Genomic DNA, 14,040 nt, shown 5'->3' on the forward strand with positions numbered 1-14,040 from the left:
GGGTTAGTCGCAGAGGAGATGTGCCTGCTGCGCTGGGCAGGAACTTGTCGCCATTGCCCCCATCCCTTAAGTCACCATGTTCAGCCAGGCAGAGAGAGGATAGGGAATCCTCCGTGTCATGCGTCCTGTCTGCCTGTTGGGCCTGTCTCAGGGAAGGTAGGGTGCGCTTCCAGTAGTCTCTCTCTCTCGCTCTCCCTGATACTCCTCAACCCACTCACCTCCTCCCGGAGCTCTGTCACTAAGTGGAGGAGTTCCTCTCCCTGGGCGCACCTCCCACAGGTGTGCTCACTGCTGCCCGGGGTATCTCTGCTCCCCTTGAGGTTCCCCCAGTTCAGGAAACGCCCCTGTGCACCACGCCAGAGCACTCGGCTGCCGATCGTGCCGGCACCGGAGCTGCTCGCCTCGGTGACTGAGTGCGAGTTTCGGTTACACCACGTTTAAATCTCCCACCGCTGCTCCTGGCCTTGCCCAGGTCTTGTCAGCCACTGTCGCGCGAGCTGCACGAGTTGCGGGCATGTTTTAGCTAACAGAAATCCAGAACTATAGATTGAAAGGAAAGCTGTGATTAGGACAACGTAATTTTCTCCATTTTGCTTGGGATCACATAATGAATTCCTACTAGGCATATGAACAGAATCCAAACACCCTACTCCTTAAATCCTCCTTCCTAACCATTACAAAGTAAGAGTTAGTCAGTTTAATGAGGAAATAAAGTGGCTGAAACCAAAGACAAAACCATTTTATTATCTTTTCGTGTTAATCTCTAACTCTATTCACAAGTTAATATTGGAATTCTACTAAAAAACAGAAAAGGAAGAAAAGGACGAACCACAGAGTTGAGTTTGTTAGTGATCCACGCTAACGAACAAGCAAGTTCATGCAGTTTCATGTTTCATGCAGTTTTTCTTTCCTAATGTGCCTCTATCAGGCAGATCAGTTTGCTAGTTCCTTCAGTTCAAGCAAGGGTAAAAGCTGTGGAAAAGAACAGACCTGTTACAATAAATACAGATGACTGACTCCCTGCTTTCAAAACAGAACTCCAAAAATGCTATTTTAAAAGAGTTTTTAAGTTAATATACAAAATTGCAAAATAAAAAGATTTCTTTATTAAAATGTCGCTATTTCATATGCGCAGAAACCTTGTACACGGATGCTAAGCACTAAATATGAAGATTATGGCCATGTGAAAATATTTTCTTAATTAACCCAAAGCTGTTAAGTACTTCAAACAAAGGACTGAATCTCAACTTCACCTTCTCAATATGAGCTGAGAACATCCAGCAACTAACAGGACTACATTCAGTATCTGCAAAGATGCGAGGAAGGTATTGAGTGCTATGCAAATTTTTGTCAACACAAAAAAAGCCCACACATATATTGGCCAAAAACAGGCAAGAGAGAAAATTAAACTGATTTACTGATCATACATCTTCAACTAGTGCTAAATATTTATATGAACACTCTCAACACTCACATGACACATTAATAAAAAAAATAAAATCTCTTCTCTACAGAGTGGTCAAGTCAAGTTCTGATACTTAAACATTAAAATTTATTCACTAATCTGATGCGTGTTGATGGCAGTAGCCCCATTCTTCCCCTTTCTGAGGGAAACAAGTATCTTCCAGAAGCGGTTTGTTGATGAGGACCTGGAGCTGCACTCGTTGCCAACACCTTTTGCTACAAACATAACTATTTCACAGTTTGTGTGTAACCTGATAGAGACTTCAAAAAAACCCCAGCAAAACTAACACTCTCCATCAAATCACCAAACAAAAAAAAAAAAATCTTAACTCTCAATGACAGCTGCTTTCTTCCTGCTCTCTCTACACCAAAAAACCCTGAACTAGAAGGTGTGCTTTAGGAAAGGATAGAGGGGGGGACAGAAGCATGTTTTAATGAAAAACAAGAGCTTCAACTTTGACCACAGGGCTCAAACTGCCTTTCCATAATATGGGACCATCTCATCGGTAATTTAGTTGTCTTCCTGGAAAAAAATTACTTAACTGTTACTATTGTGAATTAGACAGTCAAGGTAAGTGTTTTGTCTCTCACAATCAGGACAATTCATCTGTATAATACAATAATTCTTGTATTATAAAGGAACACCCCTAAGTGATTTTAAGATGATTTAGGAGAAAATGGAGTATATGCAACTTAAAACAGCGAAGCAAAGTTTCTCCAAGCGGTAAGGGTCTTTGCTTGGTCCTGAACAGATCTGTTTAGACAAACTGCCTCCCTTTGCATCTCCCTTGCTAAGCAGTCAGCTTAGCGCTTTGCCAGCTGGCACCTCCATTCAACAGACGAATAAGGTGACCACCCCTATCTAGCAACAGGCATTTTAAACGCCTGCTTCCGTTTGTGCAAGAAATACAAGGCCGTGCCTGTGCCTTCTAACACATTTAAGGAATGGTCATGTCTGTGTTGTCGACTAAAGCTACTGTCAACTCTGAATGAATCACTGCTTTCAGAGTCCCGTCGAACTAGATTGTTCATCTGTCCCATTATTCTGTTTGAGTCATTAATTGAAGGTACTGCTCTCTGCATTCGTAATTGGATGTATGACATTTTGCGGGCACAGCTACACATCCCTAACTGGCATATTTTTAAACTACTCTTCATTCAAATTATTTTTTTTTAATCCCCTAAAAGATGCTGGTATTTCATACTAGCAAGAGAGTAGCTTGGGAAAAAAAAAGGAAACTGGCCATTCAAAATGAACACATGCAATTGCTTCTCCTGCAGAGATTGACATACTACTCGCAGAAAGAACTCATTTAAATTAGAATCCAGTTGATGGCAAAAACATTTTAAACTAAGGCCAAAAGTGCCATCTTTAAAAATTATGCAGGGTCCTAATTAACTAGGGATGAATGGTTCACTCCAGAGAAGAGAATCTGGGCTGTCCACTGCTGTAATCTGTCTTCCACCCAAATCCCATTTCTCAGCCATCAAATGTCCTCTCTTGTATCTGCCAGAGATTCAGGTATGCTGCAGTGTTGGAGAGGGATGGTGGTTAAAATAATTACCTGTTGTCTATCTCTCAAAACAAGCGAGTTTAGAGGCAGCTGCTGGGGAACTGATCCAATCCAGCAACAACCAGAATCCCCAAATCCATCCCATCCCAGCAGCGGGGCCTGAAGCAGCTCCGTTTTCTGGCTGGGGGCAGACACAGTGAAGAAACATGGCTGTTCGGGAAGAATCTCAACTCTTCCAGTTTTGCCTTAGGACAAAAAGAATGGGTGGCAGTACCTCCAGCCAGCCAGATCCAAATCGTTAGCCAAAACCGTCAATTTGGTTTAACCAAATAAAAACAGAAATAGGTGTACACACAGCTCTGCTTAAATCACAGCAACTTTCTTAGGCAAATAAGCCCTCTATTAAAAAAAATACATTTACTAAGCATGTACATGGCGGATTTGTAAGCACAGTGGACATCTTTTAATTCTGTGCAAAAAATTAACACACTTTTTTGTTGTTGTTTTAGCGAATGGGCCCACAAGATGAAGTCAATCATTACGCATCAAAGCATTAAATTAGATGCACAGAGGATGTCAGTAACCAGTAAGGCTTGGTGACTCCTGAAAGAGTGGGAGAACTATCAATGAGACACTGATCTCTGAGAGGTCAATGTGGATCACTAATCACAGACGCAAAGAACAGCAGAGGCCTATTACATCCACCAATTATTCCTCTGACCAATACATACTGCAGTTTCAATACAGTTTTATAGTGATTTATTCATTGTAATTTTAAACGTCCAATATGATAAGGATTTCAACGCTTCCCTTGATCTATAAATGACAGCAAAACATTTTATTACTTGGAAACCTTTCCTAATATTTCAACTTCAGCTCGATACATACATTATGTTTCTCTCAATAAAGAATATCACACAATATAAATATTGAAAAGGTATATATTGATATGTTTAGCATATTTTAGCAATAGCTAAAACATTAGTGTGTTATCAGCGTTATTTTGGTTACAAATCTAAAACACCGCATTATATGAGCTGCTAAGAAGAAAATTGACTCCATCCCAGCCAGACGCAGTTCAAAAGTGAAAACATACTTATTAATCAGATGTCCATACAGTGCTAAACTTTGCAAGAAATTAAAAACACGAGACAGTAGTAAAAAAATACTACAGAAAAATCACAGAAGCATTAGAAAAACAGACAGAAGTAATTTCAAGTTGCAAAGACGTGGATAAAAAGGGGGAAAAAACCACCTCGTATGTACTAGGTAAGAGATCAAATACTAAGGGAGAAGAACTTGCAGTCAAAGCTCCGTATGATTTTTTAGCCATCTACTCTGAACTACTGTCTCAAATGAGAAAGAAGATATTGTAACTCTGGAAGGTTCAAAGACTCTCAGTAAAATTCTCCATCTAGCTCTAAGAACTTCAGCAAAGGAGAAATCTCATCAAATTAGAAGTTTCAGTACTCCTTTTCTCATATACACCAAAATAAGTGACTTCAAGTAGTTTTTGTCTCAGGGATAGTTTACTCTGGAAAATGTTGGTATCAACCACGTCTGCTCAAGTAACTGAAATATTTGTTGAGCATTATACACACACAAAAACACACACACAAAATAAATACCTGGTGTAATACTTGCAGTACTATGTGCTGAGACAGCTACACCACTATCTGTGTATGATACATTTAGATTCAACACCATCTGATGACAATGAACCTACAGAAAGATCTCTCAATAATCAGTAACTGGTGACAGAATAACCTGGAATTAAACCAGATTAAGGCACCTACAAGCTACATTTTTAAATTGCCATTATAGACAGAGCTCTAGTTAATACAGTCAATGGAGCCTATGAGCAATTCACCTAACCCTGTGTCGCTCCACAGGCTCCCCTGAAGTACTGACTTGATCTTTGCTGAGCATAATTAAAGCTTAGAAAACCTTGTGCATAAACACATATATGTAGACAGGTGCTAGTATGGAGTAGACTCCCACCTACAGTGACAATAAATGCAAAGCAAAGCACATAAAGAAAAAAACCTTTACTGATAAAACAATGGGCTCTGAATTGACTCTTACAACACAGGAAAGATCTGGTTGTCTGTCTAAATAGTTCCCTGAAAACGTAAGTTCAATACTCAGCAGTAGTCAGAAAAGCAAACATAATCTGAGGAATCATCAAGAAAAGAGCAGAACCGAAAAGAAAAATAAAAAAATTATGCCATGGTGTAAACCAGAGATGCTCTTGTGTCTTGAACACCACTTGTATTTCTGGTCCTCCATCTTAAAAAAGTTACAGCAGAGTGGCTGAGAAGAATAAGACTGACCAGATGCATAAGCAATTTCCATATTGTCTAGTTAGTCTGTTACTTAAGACACATACAGGATAAGAATAATCTTAATGCAAATATGAAGATTTCTAAATTATGAACCTTGTGCAAGAGGTTAATACAGCATTATTTTTCACCATTTCCCACAGTTATAGAGCAAGATGGCACCCAATGAAATGAGCAGCATCAGGTTTAAGAAACAATCAAAAGTACCACTATTTCACAAACTATGTAATAATGCTCTTAAACTCATTAACACAGAACATACTGAAAACTAGAAACCAGACAGCTTTGTAACCCACTTAGATAAATTAAGGGTTTAACAGCTTTCAGTTGCCAGTGATACGGGTGAAACCTCTAGTTCAGGGACTGTCAACAACTTTAACAACTAAGAATCTTGGTACATTTGTCCAAGTATTTTTATTTTTAAATTATGAGCAGGTTCTCATGAAATTACATGAGCAGATGAAAAGTACATTTACAATTTCATTATTTGCTTGCCGTTTCAATTTTAGACTTTTTTGTTCACATTTAGAAGGTTCATCCATCATGCTCAAAACTTTCTTCATAATGAAATTTGAGTCTGATAACAACAGAACAGCTCAAATTTTAAAAGATCATGATTTCTGAGCTGGTAAAGCAACACAAGTATAACAAACAATCCTAGGCATAGACCATACCGTTCTTGTCCACTCCTCAGAAAGTTTTGAGCTACTCAGTGTAATCACATTTTCTTAAAGGATAATAATAATACACATGCCACTTTTAACTACGTATTCAGAAATTGAAAAGTTGTCCCAAAGCAGTTCATATGGTAAAGCCAGAGTGAAAAGTTTTCCTGTGATGGGACAGTAATCAGTAGACAGCTGAAGGCTGAATTTCCCAGATGTATTCCAAGGAAGAATTATCCCTTCAGGGATAAAAACAGCCCCCAACACCTTCACAGTTTGCAGTCAAGGTAGGAAGCTTTGGGCTGGAGATGTTCTAGCTGCCCTAGTCACCCACAACTGGAAGCCCTCGTTACTTGCTGCTCAAGAATGACTTATTTCACTTGATTGCTTCACTTTTGCCAGAGAATACATAAAAAAATGTTGCATTTGCCCAAAATTGTGACTGTTTTCTTTTTAAAGAAGGAAAAGGCTGAGCAATTTACTTTGAAAAATCTGCCAGTGTGTCGTAGCAAAACAGCTCTAGGTAAGATTTAGGAGCTCTAATGAGCTAACAGGTCAAGAACAGTTAATTTGAGTTTATACTCTGATCTGAGATTTTATTTTAAAAGGACATTAGAAAAGGCAACTGCCAAAATAATGCAGATGTTAACATCATACCCAGCACATACAAACAGCAAAGGGCCCGGACACTTGCGATGTCAGAGGTGAGACAGCTGGAGTGAAGGTCACTATACACAGTTGAAAAATCCTACCACTGATGATAGTAAAAAAATAACAAGGTACTTTATCAAAGCAAGAGTTTCTGTGCTGTCAACATATTCTAAGCCCATTTTAATTATTCTTTGCCACAGAAGTTGAATTCTACATCCCACTGAAAGTAAAATAGTCATACTAGTTGTGTACCATAATGACAGACTGGACACAAAAGGGCAATAGAAAACTGGAGAAAAATCAATGGCAAATTTTGTCTACAAGTAGAATTAACAGGATATCATGCTAAGCAATTATAGCGAAAGCAAAAACAATTTTAACACAAACACAAAACTCACATAACTTGGACAAATGTATTACTTTGTATGCATGTGACATTCACCTTTGAGCAAAGCTAAATAGGCAGTTGGACTAGATGATCGTTGTAGGTCCCTTCCAACTGTTCTGTTCTGCTCTTTTCTATTCTATTCTAAATGAATATTCACTGTTGTCTTTTTAAACAGGCTTCCCAGAGGGGTGGTCAACGCCCCAAGTCTGTCAGTGTTTAAGAGGCATTTGGATAATGCCATTAATAATATGCTTTAACTTTTGGTCAGCCCTGAAGTGCAGTTGAACTAGATGATTGTTGTAGGTCCCTTCCAATTGAAAAATCTATTCTAGTCTAAAACTTTGAGAGGCTGAATATATTCAAATCAATCTTAAAGCTAAATTTAAACAATGAACTCTCATACTCCAAAGGCAGTCATTCACATAAAGTTTTGTAAAACAGAAGAGGGGAGTTTGGCATTATTTTTTACACAGTAAAACACGCCATCCAGGAAAGCAGTCTTTAAATCTATCAAAAGAACAGGACAGAATTCAGGTTTCCCAGGTTACATAATAGAAACACCTCTACAGGATCATCCTTCCTCACCTACGTGTGACACTTACTTGTGTGGCCCATACCACTTCTCACTGGAAAACTGTACTCCTCTTTGTGAGAAACAGAACAGTTGCTTATGCAAAAGAAGCATTTCAGGGAGTTTAAGACAATCATTAGTGCAATAAGCATTTTGACCTTTTTGGAAAAAAAAATAAAAATACCTTCTCTAACTTTATTCTCAGTTTTGCTTCAACATGCTTTTTACTTTAAAAGAAACAGACAATTCAATTCTATTTAAAATTAACACTGGGGATTACGATTTGTTACCAACCAGGTTAAAGGATGGAAACACACTGTTTTGCAGCATGCTTCATGCATTTTTGTTGGATATTTTCTTACCTCCATCTCCTTCTTCCTCTCCTTCATTTAAAACAATAATGCAGATATGTTTCCTCAGCTGACGTGTGTTGGAGAACTTCCGATTGCATTTCCTACATTCCAAGCTGCCTGGTGAGACTTCAGCCAGTTCCGGTCCTTCCTCTGTCCCAGGCGGAGTTTCTTCGCTTGGAATAGGGTTATTTTCTGCCACATCTTCATCCACACAAAACTTCTTAGTAGACCCTTTTGGTCTGCCCCTTTTCCTCTTCACTACAAGAAGCTCTAGAAAAGAAAGTTAAAGTTAAAAAGAAGTTATAATTAAATTCCACAGCTAATTAGCTAATATCCATCCGATCTTTGAAAAATAGGAATATTAAATGAAGTTTGAGAGCCTCTATCCCTAAAGCTTAAAGAAAGGTTAGCTCCACACAAACTTTTTTTAAAAAATGGTATTTGTTGGCATTTCTGCTAGCTGCAAAGCAGTAACATGTGTTACTGAGATCAGCAGATGTCAAAGTGCCACAGTTTTACAGAAATTACACTGCAAGCACTCTTTTATATTGTTGTATAACTGTATCAGGAGAATTTACAGCAGTTCTCAAACATTTAAAAAGGCTTGGTGGCAAGCGCTGTGTAGCAACATACACAGGAACAGGACTCATATGGGCAACTGATACATCACCAGAACTTCTGAGGCTTATGACAGTCATTTCATTTCCTTGCTCCTTGTTTTCCTCTTTCCAGGACAAAACATATCTCAGTCTACTTTGAATTAGCAAAGCCAGAATTAAGTTTTTAACAATGCACACGACCATAAATTCCAGCTGTCACTCTCTACCCAGCTTGCCACCAGCTAGGCATTCACGCTGCATTGTACTAATCACAGTTCAAAGCACCACCTAAGATTAAGAAAACACAGTAACTGAATAGTAGTAGTACATTGTCATTCATCTGTTAGCACATAACCAAGTCTATCAGAAACATCATCGCTTGCCTAGAAAAAAGAATTTGCTTTACTGTTAAAAATAAAGTAGTATATTAAAAAAACCCCAAATACTTATTTCAAAGATGATTAGTTAGAAGTTGTAAATTGGTCATTAAAAAGATTTTAAAAGTAAGATCCTGTTCCCCCATGAACGCCTTAGTTGTTTCTGGGGATTTTACACTCATCACAGACTCACTGAAAGCCATCTTTAAATTGACTGGTACTGGATGAGCAATGGCAATATTCTGGGAAGATATTCTGTGCTATGCTATATAATTATGTATGCAAAGACATAAAAAAGGTACTTCAGAGAGAGAATAATGAAATAAACTATATAAGCCTATTTCTATACTGTTCCTTCATAGGAAGCATTCACGTAAGCTTCTCTAAATCAGTCCATTTAATAATCCATTGTCTCAAAAATGTTCAAAACATGAGTAGCGCAGAACATTTCCATTTAGGAGGCCTTCGTGTTATTATACAGCAGAATTCTATTTAATTAATCCTTTGAAGTGTAGCTAAGCAAAATATAGACATATACACACACATATATCTATCGCAGTCAAATTCTACTGAGGTCTGTGATAGTTCCCATGAATTACTTGTCTGGGATCATCCTACGTAAAAATAGAGGTCCACAACCAGACCTCCAGAGCACGAGCTCCTAGACAACATTTTTTAAAGATTATTTTTTAAATAAATAAAGTTGAATAAAAGCAAGCATAAAATTAAAATAACAGTAATTTCACTGTTGAGCATTCTTAACTCTTCATAGATTAGACTGTAGACCATGTAGATCATGGCACACCAGCACTATGGATTCTGCTGGGCTTAATGATCCTCAGTACAGTGTTTGCCTCAAAACCAAGCTTTACCAAAACTGATTCACTAAAGGACAACACCCTTTAAGGGTAGGATTTTCCAAAGTTACTTTATTATGTACAGGAAAATGCAATACATTGATAAGACTATACGCTGTAAGTGTTATCATAGATTTTTCTCCTCCGGTTTTCTACCCCTCAGCCTTAACTCAATTACATGTATAATTAAAGTCACACATGTACAAAACATCTTCAATAAACCATTCTAATGTTACAATGGGGCAAATATCTCTGACTCTGGAAGAGTAGGAGATGTAAGTGATCCCTGTCAAATGGCCCTTTTCCTCCAAACCTGTGTAAGTGAGTAGCTCAACCCAGTCACCACACTGTTAGCTGTAGCATGACTCAAACAAAAAGTTTGTCAGAAGTCACAAAACACTTGTGCAAGTGTTCACTTAAACATCCTGAACAAACTTTAACAGCTAGATGCATTATGCAACATGAATCCTTCCTCAAACATCAGTGTAACAATCTTTTGCACAAGGTGTCATACAAATATATGCAAATAAATCTCATCCACAGCCTTATATTGTTATCGTTATGTGTATATTTATCACAGCACCTAGGAACACCTCTTTATCCCCCACGCCTGAATGCATGCTCTAGTTGCATCCTGTATTCAAGTAAGGATGAGGCTGATGCATATGCCACATTTTTAAGTGACCTTAATGAGTTAAACTTCTCGGAGACCATTACGATAATGGAAAATACAAACCCTTTCTTGGAGAAAATTACGACACCTAGATTCTAACTTTCTTCCAGGTTTCATAATCAATAGATCAGGCCTGGAGACTGTGCTGCAGAGAGCACGTATCCCATCATGCAGATATGGCCTAAAACAAACGATCCATCAGGGAATATTATTATTAACAGATGAAGTTAGGGCCATCCATGCTGTCCCTCAAACCATTACCAATCTGACTAAGTAGAAGCAAAAAAAGAAAAGAGTTTTGATAAGCACTTTGAAGGAGATGGAGTTCATTATGAAAAGTTATGGAAGGAAACCCTATGCAGAAGTGGAGTATGAGTGACTACAGTTAACCAGTAAACACCTGTCATTTCCCAAACAGACGTGCCACACTCCAGCACTCGACAAAATGTGACCTATGCATAATTTGTATAACAGCAACATCTCCTAGAGATCTCTTAGAGGTGGTAGGTGCCCCATCCCTGGAATATCAGGCTGGACAGGGCTCTGAGCAACCTGATGTAGCTGAAGATGTTCCTGCTCATTGCAGGGGGGTTGGACTAGATGACCTTTAGAGGTCCCTTCCAACCCAAACCATTCTATGATTCTATTCTGTGATTCTATGATCTGCCCAGTACCCTTGGTTCCACTTGATAAAAAAATTCTAACATCATCCTACCAAAATTGTTAGGACAAATCAACTCTAAATATATCATGACCTAACTATGGCAAAGTGCCGTGACTAAATAAAATTCAGCAGAGAGCATTGCCAATAAAATAACATTAGAGTAATAAACACATATTACTTACCTAGCATTTTACTTGTTCACAGCACTTATAAAATCATTAATTTATTACTCAGGCAGAACACAGAGCTCCATTAACAACTCAGCATTCACTCGTCTATACCAATTCTGGAGTAGCTATAGTGTTTACCAATACTCGGAAGAGAAACTATGTTTTCAAAGGACAAAAAGATGTTCATTTATTAGCCAACGAGTACTAAAAGGAAGTTGTAATTTCTAGACTGTCATTCATCAATCACTTCTCCTTTTAGTGACAATACTGAATTACTGCAAAGAAGGGTCCACTGAGAAAAAATTGTACGTTATAAACCTTTAAAGTTTTATCTGCTGCAGATTCCATAACAGAAGGGAAAAAATTGATGCCTTTTAAGAACTCTTCAAATTCCTATATTCAACTGTGAAATACCCTGGTTTTTTAAACAGAACACAGGAAATAATTCAACAGAACTTCAGAACAGACTACCCTCTTCTCCAATCAGTGCGATGGAAAAGAAGAAATATTAGAGTATGTCTATAATACGAGTTGAAATCTATGTGAAAGTAATTTACCTTGCTATTCCTAATGTCAGCAGATGGCAAAGAGTTGGGCTACATAATCTGAAAAAGGTGGCATCATACGGTCATACCAGATGACGAGAAGTATTTACCAAGAATAATGGAAAAGGTAACTTACGAATACATAACAACATATGAATGTTATATTTTATATAATTAGATTTGCAAAGTTATCTTCTTAAAAGCTGCACATGTGTCATTTCTGCTGCTTCAGATCATAACAGTGATTACATACTGTTCTCATAAATGTACATTGCATGCTTAACAACATACAATACAGAAAGTGCAGACAGTCCCTGACATAAATGCAAGAAGTTGTTTACATAAAAGCCTTTTTACTAAAAGGAATACGTTACAAAGTACCAGTCTCATTGTGCTCAGAAACAGTTTAATGAAGGGCTAAAAGGAAACAAAGATTTAAGAAAGGAAGATGCATTCTGCGTGCCTGAGAAATTAACTCTGTACAATTAAAATTAGAATGGCATTTTGAAACTTGATGTAGATCTGATATTTATTCATCTTCTTCTGATGCACTGTTAATTTTAGGCATTGTGTGAACTAATAATCTGGTGCAATTTTTCCTCACCAACCATCTGGTGAGATAGCAGCTACAGTTGAGTACTATATGACCATTATTAGAAATACCTTCTTATGTTGATGAAGTTAATATAACTACTGAATTACTTCTGGTAAATAAATTAAGAAATATCACATGCATATGTTAATGATAAAAAAATTCTTTTAGGTATGATATTAGAGTGTTTTTTATTCATAAGCACTTACTTTTTAAAATCCAGAAATCATAAAGACTGGAAAATCCTAGTAGTTGTGTTAAGTAAGAGGCTTGCCAACAATATAAATCCATTGCTCAGTAAGGGTCTAAAAGAAGATATAATTACGAAGTCTGACTTATTTTGAACCCATTGCTAATATTACGAGGGATTGCAACTATAATCAGTTAAAAATGGAATGAATGTAACTTCTTCCACTGCAGAGTAAAGTTGTTCTGTATAACTAACTCAACCTTTGACTACCAGATTGCTTTATTTACTAGTGCCAATATCAAGGCACAGTTATAAACTATGAATCATGCCATTTCCTTTTTGGAATAGAACTATTAATATTATCTGAAACACAACAAGGAACAAGTTAGACAATTCAAAGGACACCACCATTCCTAAGCCTCAAGACCCGCACCCATGGTGTCCCGGTTCCTTTCCACAGCTATTACACAACCTTCCCAGTCCTATTACACAGCTTCAAATTAAAGCTGTAGGAAGCAGACTTTGCTATACTTGACATTTAAAATTAATGTCATCATCCTCTGTCACATACTGAGTTTATCCACATCTGTCCTCCAATATACTCTGCACTGAATGAAATTCAGGTTGGCAACGTACAGTGACCATTATAGAAACAAGCTATGTAAATCCTTCTATACACAATGCAGAATCACCATACCACAGGTTTTATGAAAAAAATAAATTGCTATTTGAAAATTACATTCTTCTCAATTTATGAATGTACCTTCTCCATCTTTGTTTATGTTTGTGGGTACTGTTAGAGGTTGGAGTGGAATAATGATGTCATCTGCATTGGTCCCTTCTTCTGTATGCTTCTCAGAGACATGAGACAATAGTTCCGATTGGTTCGGTGAAAATAAGTTACAAAGCTTGCACATGAAGATGGAATTGATCCCTGAAAAATAAGTTTGAAAAAAGGAGTTAATATTCCCAAATTTTTATTTATATTACCACTAGTTATTGAGATTTCGGTTCGACTAACACAGTAACTATCAGTTAACTTAATACACTTAACAGACAGTAATGAGCTGAAACGAAGAATGTTACACCATTAAATTAAGACATTCATAATAAATCCCAAAATTAATTAATTGAAGAAGTGGTTAAACGTCTACCCAGATCCTCACAGGGCAAAAAATTTCTTCTGGCTCAAATCTTAGAATTAACCAGACCCAAAAGGAAGCAGGACAGATTAAGACCTTTTTTTTCCCTTCCAGCCTCAGACAACGTTACAATTTCATATTTTTCTAAACATCGGATAAAATTATATAAGACATTAAGTCATTGTCCGGGTTTGATGTATATCACGTTGGTATAAATGCAGAACATTTTATCCTTTACAAAGCAGCTCTGAAATACAGAGAAGCTGGGCCCCAAATACTAATT

At 37.4% G+C, this 14,040-nt stretch overlaps 1 protein-coding gene across 1 annotated transcript in view; it reads right to left on the minus strand.

Annotated features, from left to right (window-relative positions):
• ZFAT (zinc finger and AT hook domain containing) overlaps positions 1-13,532 on the minus strand; it is an 81,094-nt gene extending 67,562 nt beyond the window's left edge. The window contains exons 1-2 of the mRNA XM_009323368.1: positions 13,379-13,532; positions 7,958-8,218 (exon numbers count right to left, since the gene is read on the minus strand). Coding sequence (XP_009321643.1) covers positions 7,958-8,218; positions 13,379-13,532 — 415 coding nt within the window. The remainder of the gene's footprint in view (positions 1-7,957; positions 8,219-13,378) is intronic.
• Positions 13,533-14,040: the final 508 nt, after the last annotated feature.

The sequence above is a fragment of the Pygoscelis adeliae genome, unplaced genomic scaffold (assembly GCF_000699105.1).
Source record: "Pygoscelis adeliae isolate BGI_AS28 unplaced genomic scaffold, ASM69910v1 Scaffold103, whole genome shotgun sequence".
NCBI lineage: Eukaryota > Metazoa > Chordata > Aves > Sphenisciformes > Spheniscidae > Pygoscelis > Pygoscelis adeliae.